At 41.8% G+C, this 12,602-nt stretch overlaps 1 protein-coding gene across 1 annotated transcript in view; it reads right to left on the bottom strand.

The window, feature by feature from the left end:
- Window positions 1–12,602, bottom strand: part of LOC117518100 (neuronal growth regulator 1-like) — a 469,907-nt gene that overhangs the window by 93,077 nt on the left and 364,228 nt on the right. The window contains exon 9 of the mRNA XM_034179163.1: window positions 4,705–4,746. Within this exon, the coding sequence (XP_034035054.1) occupies window positions 4,705–4,746 (42 nt within the window). The remainder of the gene's footprint in view (window positions 1–4,704; window positions 4,747–12,602) is intronic.

Below are 12,602 nucleotides of genomic sequence, written 5' to 3'. Positions count from 1 at the left end.
AGCTACAGTGATGATTTATTAAAAATCATAATTTAACAATGATAAAATAATAATTATTATTTATTTTTATTTATTTATTTATTCTGCCTACCTATTTTAACTCCTTAAGACTGTTTTTATTAGTTTTATTGTTCTTATATGTTGTTATGTTATTGTGGTTTTTACAGGCCGCTCGAATTTAATTGTCCCTTGTGGGATTAATAAAGTTGTTTGTTTGATTGATTAATTGACATGCAGTTTATAATTCAGTTTATGGGACTACGTAAGGGCCCCTTCACACAACACGATTGAAGCTGACTAGCGCACGAAGGAGGAATTACATGCCATTCATGAAAAATCTGAGCTCCCTCTAATGCCTGGTACACCTGCCGCTACAACTATCCGCGCACACCAGTGGCTGAAAGACAGAGAGCCCTGTGAGAGCCAATTCAATCCCTCTCGCGGCAGCTGTCAGCCAAATTCCAGTTGACACACATGAACATCCAACACCACTCGCTGGACACTTAGAAAATGTGGTGCCATTCACGCTGTTAGCACGAAAATAGTGTGCGGCCGACCACTTTCAAGCTGGATGTAAAATTTGTCTAAGTGCCCCTACGAATGTGGCATTGCAAAGAAACACATGTGGCGTGCCAAAGTGTTGGCTGCCCCAACATATGTGGCATGCGTGTGTATCACGTGTGTCATGCTCCCCCAACACATGTGGCGTGCGTGTGTTTTGCGCATGTCATGCCTCCAAACACATGTGGCGTTCGCAGAGGGGGTGGTCACTTACATGGAATGCTGATATGTATGTACAGATGGGGACTGGCCAGCCATGTGTGAGCGCACACAGCACGGTGAGGTGCCTCCCAGCTGATCGCCAGCCAGAGAATCACTGACAGCTGCAAGTGACGGCTCAGTGCACATGACATGTCACATTAAAAACACTGAGACCACAGCCAGGACAGGTAAATTAATAAGTACTACAATAACTACATACATAATTACATAACAAATAACTAACAAAATGACCACATAACACAGAAACAGAGTGACACATTGGTGTGTGTGCTGAATGGACAGGGGGCGTGGCTGCCGACAGCAGCAGCTGTTGAGATCTCTAGTTCTGGATGTCACAGCTGAGGAACAGGTACTGTGTTTTGAAGGACATATCCTTACAACTGTCCACTATGATGCGCCTGTATCTGCTTGCTGTCCTCATGTGGAAATACATAAAAACATATATCGGTTTTGCGACGGGCTGCTGCAAGTGAGCGGACGGCGCACACATTGACAGGTTGTCCCAAGTGAAACAGACAGATCATGTGAACATGCAGCGGGCAAGCTGAATGTCATGTCACCCATGTGAGCGCTGTTCAACCTGACACTGTGTTTGTCCTGTGGTGAGCTGCCCACAAGACACGCGTGTCGGGCCGGACACGTGCGCAGGGCCGACTGAACATGCCGGGCCAGCAGATGTGGACATGACAAGAGCGCACTGCTTCATTCATATCATGTCATGTTTGTATGTCTATGACCATGGGTCATCTACAGAGGAACAGACGGTTCATACTTGCATTGTCCGGTCGATAAGAAGGATTCAATAAATCACAATGTTTTTTATGGTGTGTTGTTTTTATTTTTTTGTCCACAGCAGAGGTGTGATGTGGTGCAACATGTTCCAGCTGCTTGCACTGTGTGCACAAAATCATCGCCGGTGTGTCGTGCACAGCTGTGCGACCATGCATCCCTCACGACAGCAGGTAGGATGTTTCGTGGCTCCCCATTTTGTGTTTGGTTCACGGCTTTTCTTCTGGTTTCTGCATCTTTTGTATTATGTGTGAAGGGGCCCTAAGAAATGTACCCTGTATTTATGTTTTGTATCTTTATTAAACTGCAGATACTTCATGTTATTGTGTAATGAATGATCATTGTACATTTTTTGGTTGACCTTTTGGTCTAACCAATTCACACATTCTATGAAAATCAACCTACAGATCCTTAAAATGTTGGGAAGTCATTACAAAGAGGTAAAGGAACACAGCTTAATTTACTGTATGTCTTCCAAAGAACTGATTATAAAAGGTCAAGTCAAGTTTTGGAACATATGAAGGTGCTGTATGTCCACCACACAATGGAACCTCCCTGTGTTCTGATTGCCAACCATCCAGGCAGGGTACCTCAACTCCAAAAATTAGCCATCTGTCTGCTACAGTCAAGTACATGACTAACCCCTTGGCCTCTTCCACTTGGTTGGGTCTTAGGGCTAGGGTACCTGGATCATACCAATATATTTTCATGATGTGTTTTGTATAAGATACAAAAAGTGCAATATTTGGTACAAATTCTTACTAATTTCCGAGCCCACATACCCAACATGCGTTTCACATTTAACATTCACAAATGCATGCTTGCAATTTGATTAAGGTTTAAGTTAAGATAATAATAATAATAAGTAAAGAAGGACTTACTGCATTACTACATTTTATATTCACTTGGATGATCCACAATCTTGCTTTTGATGTCACTGCTTCCTCATGGAAAATATGTAAGATAGGTACAAATTTCTGTGCATTACTTTTTCATATATGTTTTTCTACAGTACCCAAGGAATCTACAGAGACCTCATACCAAAGGTATATAGTTGTTGCCATACTTCACTGGTTAGCATCAAAGTCCCACAACCATACAGAAAGAAATAAAAAAGAAAGCATGATGACTTGAAAGACTTGGACTTTAATTCCCCTGCAAAGATACTGACATCGCCCAACACCTTTGTCTGGTGAACAAATGAGTTTGGAAGTGCTTTCAAAGGGCTCCATTCTATTCTACCTTCACATCTATTTGACATACACATTAAGATTTTCGAACCACCTTAACCCCTTAACGCCCGAATTTATACAGCTGTATATAAAATTACGGTATTCTGGTAATGACTTTATGTTATAATGTTATAATAATAATGATGGTATGTTGCAAATTTGCGACAACGGGCATACAGGTCAATTTGGTAAGTTGCATATTTGAGTCAGAGATTGTAGCATATATGCGACGATGGGCGTTAAGGGATTAAGCAACTTTTTTAAAGAAGCGTTTTGGATTCACCTTATACACAGAACTATCATGACTGCTGTCATTGTTTAGCTTTGCTTTCTATGGCAGTTAGATTAGATTTTTTGCCATTTGTCCAGGATGAGTAGGTTGAAACATATACTGCAGTTGCATTGAGCAATTTTTTTTTTCCCCTGAATGGATTACCCAAAAAAGATGTGAAATCTATTCCTAATTTGAGTGAATGTCTTCCCAAAGCCATTCACATGGGAAAGGCAAGCAAATAATAACAGACTAAAATTAATTATCCAACTCAATTAAAACAGTTGGGACAAAATACCATTTGGAAGATCTAAACTATTTCCTGGCCAAGATATTTACTGAATGTGCCATCGAAAATATTAACTTTAAACACAACTTGGAATAAAACAAGAACAGTGGGTGAGTTTATCGCCATGATTGAAGCCTACTCGCGTTCCTTTGGACCATGAAATTGTCATTTATTCTCAAAGCATGACATCAAATGAGAGTTCAGGGCCATGCCAGGACTGTTCACTGCTGCAGATCGCATTTTAACTTTTAATCTGCCTGTATCTGTAAGAATAGCCATGCACTGTTCAGACAGAGAGGTACCACATATAGGTGTGAACACGCAATAATAGGAAATGATGACACCCGTCCATGGATGCGAAAGCAAAGTCATAAACAGCAAATTCATCAAGCACCATCACACATGATCATATGTTTTATTATCAACAGTATCACAGTTTGTTTGGATATAAGTGGGCATGCATTTTGCATTTCTGTGCAAGTTTGAGATTTTAATTTTGTGTGTGTGTGTATTTGATGTAGTCATGTGAGCAGTACTAAGCATAAAAAAGTAGCCAGCAGTTGAGACGACATTCTGGGATTTGCTTAAAACTGTTACAGAGAGGAAGGTTGGGGGGGTGTCTGAGCAGAAGGGATTAAACTGGGCCAGAATGTGAAGGCATCAGAATAAAGTGAGTGAGAAAGCATGGCCAAAATTGTTAGTCTGGCACCAACAACAGCAGTAGCAGAAACAGAAGGAACAAAGAATTTAGAAGAGGGATTTATAAAGATTAAGATACAGGAAGAGGTGAGGGGGTGAGAGGAAGAGGAAGATACAGGTACAGAGAGAGCAGAGATTCCATCTTGCAAACATTAAACCAAGGGCCTCGCCACCAGCAGCATACCGCCTTTGATGCACACTGCATTAGCAAAATTGAGGAGTAGGAGAGCGCAGTGTTTGTAGGTGAGAAAGCCAGAGAGACAGAGAGCTATCAGCGTTATGAAAAGCATCAAACTCGGAGGCGTATGGAACAGCCACTGTGATGACACTACTGTTGTTCCATGTGGTGGTAAATGGGGTTATAATGGAAAGTAGGAGAGCTGGGTGTTTGCGATGACACAGGTTGCACGAAGTAAATACAGCCAGGCTCCAAACCCAAAATGAGGGGAAAATGAAAAGAAAATTAAGCAAAATAAAAGAAAATAATATATATTTACAGGACACACAATGAAGCTGTACACCCAGCAGGCATTCCGGCCAGTCAATTGAAATAAAATGGAGGAAAAGGATTCCGCTAAGGTTAGTGGGAGGCGGCAGACCTCGTTGCTGATTTGGTGTACAGCATAGTGCCATATACTGACCTGGGCTTGAGACAGCACTAGTGGTGGTGGGTTCAATAATTGCTACAGGGGGAGGAGAGGGGGGTGGGGGTGGGGGTGGGTGGAGGGAGAGGGGGGAGGGAAAGAGGACATTCATGTATTATTAACAGAATGGAGACGTAAAATAAAAAGAAAAATGCATGCAAGGACATAAGGGCAGGGAATGAAGACAAAACCTCTCCATGCATTAGGGACTGATGCCTCCACATGCTCATAAACAACACAAATTATTCCTCTGGCCACCTCCGATTTGCATAAACAAAACAAAACAAATGTGGAGACCTTTGGTGCACAGGCTGTTCCAAAGTCCTGAGTAGGGTTTTATTTTCTGATCATGTCAAAAATGTTCACCACACTTCAACCCGGGTATGCTAAGCAACCTGTTATCTGTCGCTTTGATGGTGCAAGATCACATTGTGCACATTTAGCACCCACAATTTTATTTGCACCTGCTGGGCTGGGTCATTATTAAATCACATCAGCCTAATTCCATTTTCCTACTCCATAGATTACAGCATGGATTTCCACATCACATCCTCCTTTTGCATTGTATGAAGCAACTGAAGAGCCGGCAAAAAAATAAATTAGGAGTCTGTTTTTGATCCCTCTGAGGAGGGAACTCAAGAGTCCTAATCTGATTACCTTATGAACTCATTTCAGGATGAGCTGCTGGTAACATTTGGGAGAAGGACTAATGTGACTGGACTAATGTGTCAAACCTCTTGAGCTGGGTATGACCACAGAAGGATGGCAGCAAGCACATCTTTATTTTTGATGACTGTATCTTAAATACTAGATAAGATGACTACATGGATATTTGTGGTATAGATGTTCATATAGATATACAGTGCTTTATACCTACTTCAGTGTACTTACAATAATTATATTGTAATGTTGTAACATATACATAGAGCTCCACGATATGAAAATAATCTCCATAATTCCCTGTATTTTAGTCGAAAACAATATATTTGCAGTATCAACAAATACAAACATTTCAAGAATTATGTTACCAACTGCGAAGATTAAATTTCTGACCTTTTAAAACACAAAGACAATGCTGCTTTAATGCTGGTTTACTACAAAATGACTGAGCTGATGTAAAATCTACAACAACTACAAATAGATATTGATTTTAAATGTCCAACACATTTGTGATATTTATTATAACTTGGTGCACAGTGGCTTAGTGGCTGGCACTGCTGCATCCCAGCAATAAGGTTGTGGCTACCTGGGGTCTTTCTGTGTGGAGTTTGCATGTTCTCTCTGTGTTTTAGTGGGTTCCTTCTTGGAGCTCCGGCTACCTCCCACATCCCAAAAGATTGGAAATTTTAAATTGTCCGCAGGTGTGCATGCGGTGTGAATGTGTTTGTCTGTCTATATGTGGTCCTGTGACAGACTGGTGTCATAAGTGTACCCCACCTCATGCTGTATGACTGCTGGGATAGGCTCCACCCCCCTGTGACCCTTAACTGGAGATGATGAGCCTTTATTACTATTGTATATACAGCCCCAATTTCAATGAAGTTGGGACCTTGTGTAAAATGTAAATAAAAACAGAATACAATGATTTGCAAATCCACTTCAATCTATATTCAATTGAATAGACCACAAAGACAAGATATTTAATGTTCAAACTGATAAACTTTATTGTTTTTGTGCAAATACAGTATTTTCTCATTCAGAAAAGCTGGGACAGTGGTATGTTTACCACTGTGTTACATCACCTTTCCTTCTAACAACACTCAATAAGCATTTGGGAACTGAGGACACTAATTGTTAAAGCTTTGTAGGTGGAATTCTTTCGGGTGATTCTATGGTAATGGAATTACGATGACGGGAAAATCTGGCCATATTTTAGCTCCCCATTAAAAATGTGCTCCGATTGTAATTCCGTTACCATAGACTCGCCCTTTCCCATTCTTGCTTGATGTATGATTTCAGTTGTGCAACAGTCCGGGGTCTCCGTTGTCGTATTTTGCGCTTAATAATGTGCCACAAATTTTCAATGGACGACAGGTCTGGAATACAGGCAGGCCAGTCTAGTACCCGCACTCTTTTACTATGAAGCCACGCTGTTGTAACACATGCAGAATGTGGCTTGGCATTGTCTTGGTGAAATAAGCAGGGACGTCCCTGAAAAAGATGTTGCTTGGATGGCAGCATGTGTTGCTGCAAAACCTGGATGTACCGTTCAGCATTGATGGCACCATTACAGATGTGTAAGTCGCCCATGCTATGGGCACTAACACACTCCCATACCATCACAGATGCTGGCTTTTGAACTTTGCGCTGGTAACAATCTGGATAGTCTGTTTCCTCTTTTGTCCAGTGGAGGATGTCCATGATTTCCAAAAACAATTTGAAATGTGGACTCATCAGACCACAGCACACTTTTCCACTTTGCGTCTGTCCATTTCAAATGAGCTCAGGCCCAGAAAAGGCGTTTCTGGATGTTGTTGATGTATGGCTTTCTCTTTGCATGGTGGAGTTTTAACTTGCACTTGGGCAATTCTATGGTAACAAAATTACAACAGCAGCAAAATCTGGACATATGGCATCTAACCACGACAGATTAGCTCAGATTGTAATTCCGTTACCATAGAATTGCCCACTTGTGGATGTAGTGACGAACTGTGTTAACTGACAATGGTTTTCTGAAGTGTTCCTGAGCCCACGCGGTAAGAGTCTTTACATAATGTTTTCGTTTTTAATGCAGTGCCGCCTGAAGGATCGAAGGTCACGGGCATTCAATGTTGGTTTTCAGCCTTGCCACTTACGTGTAGAAAGTTCTCCAGATTCTCTGAATCTTCTGATTATATTATGTACTGTAGATTATGGAATCCCTAAATTCCTTGCAATTGAATGTTGAATGTCTTAAAAGTTGTCTTTCACACAGTTGTTAACAAAGTGGTGATCCTCACCCCATCTTTGCTTGTGAATGGTTCAGCCTTTTGGGGATGCTCCTTTTATACCCAATCATGATACTCACAATTAGTGTCCTCAGTTCCCAAATGCTTATTGAGTGTTGTTAGAAGGAAAGGTGATGTAACACAGTGGTAAACATACTACTGTCCCAGCTTTTTTGAAACATGTTGCAGGCATCCATTTCAAAATGAGCAAATATTTGCACAAAAACAATAAAGTTTATCAGTTTGAACATTAAATATCTTGTCTTTGTGGTGTATTCAATTGAATATAGGTTGAAGAGTATTTGCAAATCATTGTATTCTGTTTGGCAGCACGGTGGATTAGTGGTTAGCACTGTTGCCTCACAGCGAGAAGGTTGTGGGTTCAATTCCCGTGGCCTTTCTGTGTGGAGTTTGCTTGTTCTCCCCGTGTGTGCGTGGGTTTCCTCCGGGTGCTCCGGTTTCCTCCCACATTCAAAGACATGCGGGTTAGGTGGATTGGAGTTTGTGGCCCTGTGACAGACTGGCGTCCGTCGCTCCATGACTGCTGGGATAGGCTCCAGCCCCCCGCGACCCTTAATTGGACTAAGCGGTAGAAGATGGATGGATGTATTCTGTTATTATTTACATTTCACACAACGTCCTAACTTCACTAGAATTGGGGTTGTCATATAAACTGTTTATGTGGTGAAACATGTTTAACACAGTTTTATAGTTTATAAGGATAAGTATTTTAAATAATCTTACTAATTAAAAAAAGTTTATAGTGATATAAGCTGATGTTAGGCCAAAAAAAAAGTTAACAAAAACTGAATTTGGAGTTTCTGTAACTGTATAAAGATGTAATCATTTTAAACCAGTGTCAGTAGTTGGCCCACACATAACAAGAAAGACATAGAAACCGGAAGAAAATCCGCAAACCAAACACGAAATGGGGAACTACGAGCCATCGTGCACGTGCATGAACACAGTGCAAGCAGCTGGGTCATGTTGCACCACATCTCGCCGCTGATGTGGAGAAAACTAAAATAAAAACTAGCTGTATAATTAGTGAATATCACTGGGTTGATAGAAATAATAAATAATAGGGGACACAATAGAGAACCACGCAATTAAATAACCCTGATTAAATTAAAAATAAATGCCACACACGGGATTCGAACCTGCAATTTACAAAAGCCCTGATTATCAGATGGAAACTTTACTACTGCGCTACAATCACTGGCTTATAACAGGAGAGTAAAATGGCTAAAATCAACAAGAAGATACATAGATTAAAAAAAAAAGAGAGAAAAAAGCACCATGATAACTGACCAAACAGCATTTGTTCCAGCATATTTCTGCTGATACATGACTGAAAGTCATGTATTTGTCACACTGTTGGCTTGTCATGTAATCCTGCAGCACGCCGCTCACAGGACACACGTTTCGGGTTGGGCATGCGTGTCCTGTCAGAGAGACATGACATTCAGATCACCTGCTGCGTATCCACAGGAACTGACGGTCTGTTTCAGCTGGGACAGCCTGCCAATGTGCGCGCAGTGTGCGATCTCCAGCCTGTCGTAACAGTGATATATGTTTTTATGTATTTCCACATGAGGAGAGCTAGCACACACACGCACGTCACGGTGGACAGTTGTAAGGTCTTGTCCGTCAAAATACGGTACGTGTTCTAGAGCTGTGATGTCCAGGACCGGAGATGTCATTTGGTGCTGCTGTTGGCAGCCAGCCACGCCCCCTGTCTGTTCAGTGCACAGACCAAGGTGTCACTTTGTGATCAGATGAGAGGTGCCTCGCCTGGGGGGAGAAGCAGAGGGGGGGGGGAGTGCGGACCAGACATACGCCATGTGCTGGGGGAGCGGGGGGGGTGTGAAACACATGCACATGTGTTGTGGGGGAAGCCGACACTCTGGTACGTGGTAAAGCCACAGTCGTGGGGGCACTTAGACAAATTTCACAGCCAGCTCAAAAGTGGTTGCCTGCTTACTGTTTTCATGCTAACAGTGTGAATGGCCACAGTTTTTCTAAGTGCTCCGCGAGAAGTATTAGATGTTCGTTTGTGTGTCACCTGGAATTTGCCGACACCTGCCGTGAGAGGGATCGAATGGGCTCTCACAGGGCACTCTCTGTCTTGCTGCCACTTGTGTGCATGAATGGTTGTACCAACAGGTGTACCAGGCATTGAAGCAGCTCTGATTTTTCACAAATGGCATGTAATTCCTCCTTCGTGCGCAAGTCGGCTTCATTTGTGTTATGTGTGTAGGAGCCCTAAGTCCTGTCGGCTTAAAACTCTCATTTACACTGTTATGAGACAAACACAGATCCATTTACAGTCAACATAGCAGACCTTAAAAGCTGTTGCTTGTTAAACTCCTTTATGTGATAGCTGCTCTATGTGACTAAGCGACATTGTTAAGGTGTTGTGCTGCCTCTGATGTCATAATGACCTCACAAGTATGAAACATAGGACACACTGACAGGGTGTGCTCATGTAATTTGCCACTGTAAACTCAACCAATGTTGAACCAATGTTCTTTACAGAAAATCACCCGTTTCCATCATACCCTGTCCTATGTATCTTCTGTTGTCACACAAACCACCTACTTGTTCTCCTGCACCACATCCATAAACCCCATCTTTAGCTCCATCCTCAGCATCTATCTTGATATTCTCCACATTCTTCCTCTACACATCTCAGAACCATCTCAATCGCATCTCTCTCACTATATCTCCAAACCATCCTATGTGTTCTGTCCCTCTGATATGTTACTTCCTAATACTGTCCATCTTCATTACACCCAAGGAAATTCACAGCATCTTCAGCTCTCCCACCTCCAATTTCACTTCCGGTCTTTTTGTTAGCACAGTCATCTCCAAGCCGTCCAACATACTTGGTCTCACGACTGTCTTGAAACTTTCTCTTTCACGCTTGCAGATATCCTGCTATCACAAATCACTCCTGCCACCTTTCTCCACCCACTTCACCCTGCCTGCGCAAGCTTCTTCACCTCTCACCATTACTTTGAACAGTTGAACCCAGGTATTTAAACTCATCTACCTTCAACACCTCTATTCCTTGCACCTAGAGCACTCACTCTGCCAATAACATGGTAACTGTTCTTTTCCATCACTGGTATTCGTATAAATATAATGCCAAGTGACATTTTATGTGGAACCTAAACTGGCTATTATTCAGCTACCGATGGCTCTTACAGGCGCCTGGGACCAGCTGCACACTTCCGCGTTGGCGTTACGCTAAGACCCAGAGACGGGGCAGTGTACCGGGGAATCTCCATCCGCTCAGCCGTGCGGAGCAGAAAAACGAGCGCGCCATCTCCATACGAGGCGCGCTAGTGAATACTAGGTCCCTTTCCAACAAGACTTTTATACTTAAGGATTTTATTTTAACACATAAGTTGGACCTACTTTTATTGAATGAGACCTGGGTAAAAGCTGGCGATAACAGCACTTTTACTGAACTCCTCCCGGCTGGGTACTCATTCTTCAGCGCACCATGGCTCTCAGGACGCGGTGGGGGCGTGGCCACTCTCTTCAAACAGAGCTTCAGCTGTCATTTAGTTCCAATACAGCACTATTCTAGTTTTGAATTACAATCATGTATAATTAACTTTGCCTCTCCTGTGCTTTGCGTCATCATATACTGCCCCCCTAAATATAATAAGGATTTTATGACTGACGGGCCGAGGAGGAGGATTAGCAGCAATCTTCCATTCCAGCTTATTAATTAATCAAAAACCCAGACAGAGCTTTAATTCATTTGAAAGCTTGTCTCTTAGTCTTGTCCATCCAAATTAGAAGTCCCAAAAAACAGTTTTATTTGTTATTATCTATCGTCCACCTGGTCGTTACTGTGAGTTTCTCTGTGAATTTTCAGACCTTTTGTCTGACTTAGTGCTTAGCTCAGATAAGATAATTATAGTGGGCGATTTTAACATCCACACAGATGCTGAGAATGACAGCCTCAACACTGCATTTAATCTATTATTAGACTCTATTGGCTTTGCTCAAAAAGTAAATGAGTCCACCCACCACTTTAATCATATCTTAGATCTTGTTCTGACTTATGGTATGGAAATAGAAGACTTAACAGTATTCCCTGAAAACTCCCTTCTGTCTGATCATTTCTTAATAACATTTACATTTACTCTGATGGACTACCCAGCAGTGGGGAATAAGTTTCATTACACTAGAAGTCTTTCAGAACGCGCTGTAACTAGGTTTAAGGATATGATTCCTTCTTTATGTTCTCTAATGCCATATACCAACACAGTGCAGAGTAGCTACCTAAACTCTGTAAGGGAGATAGAGTATCTCGTCAATAGTTTTACATCCTCATTGAAGACAACTTTGGATGCTGTAGCTCCTCTGAAAAAGAGAGCTTTAAATCAGAAGTGCCTGACTCCGTGGTATAACTCACAAACTCGCAGCTTAAAGCAGATAACCCGTAAGTTGGAGAGGAAATGGCGTCTCACTAATTTAGAAGATCTTCACTTAGCCTGGAAAAAGAGTCTGTTGCTCTATAAAAAAGCCCTCCGTAAAGCTAGGACATCTTTCTACTCATCACTAATTGAAGAAAATAAGAACAACCCCAGGTTTCTTTTCAGCACTGTAGCCAGGCTGACAAAGAGTCAGAGCTCTATTGAGCTGAGTATCCCATTAACTTTAACTAGTAATGACTTCATGACTTTCTTTGCTAACAAAATTTTAACTATTAGAGAAAAAATTACTCATAACCATCCCAAAGACGTATCGTTATCTTTGGCTGCTTTCAGTGATGCCGGTATTTGGTTAGACTCTTTCTCTCCGATTGTTCTGTCTGAGTTATTTTCATTAGTTACTTTATCCAAACCATCAACATGTTTATTAGACCCCATTCCTACCAGGCTGCTCAAGGAAGCCCTACCATTATTTAATGCTTCGATCTTAAATATGATCAATCTATCTTTGTTA

The sequence above is a fragment of the Thalassophryne amazonica genome, chromosome 10, assembly GCF_902500255.1.
Source record: "Thalassophryne amazonica chromosome 10, fThaAma1.1, whole genome shotgun sequence".
Classification (NCBI taxonomy): domain Eukaryota; kingdom Metazoa; phylum Chordata; class Actinopteri; order Batrachoidiformes; family Batrachoididae; genus Thalassophryne; species Thalassophryne amazonica.
The sequence above is the reverse complement of the archived record's forward strand: the minus strand, read 5'-3'. Positions and strand labels throughout refer to the sequence as shown.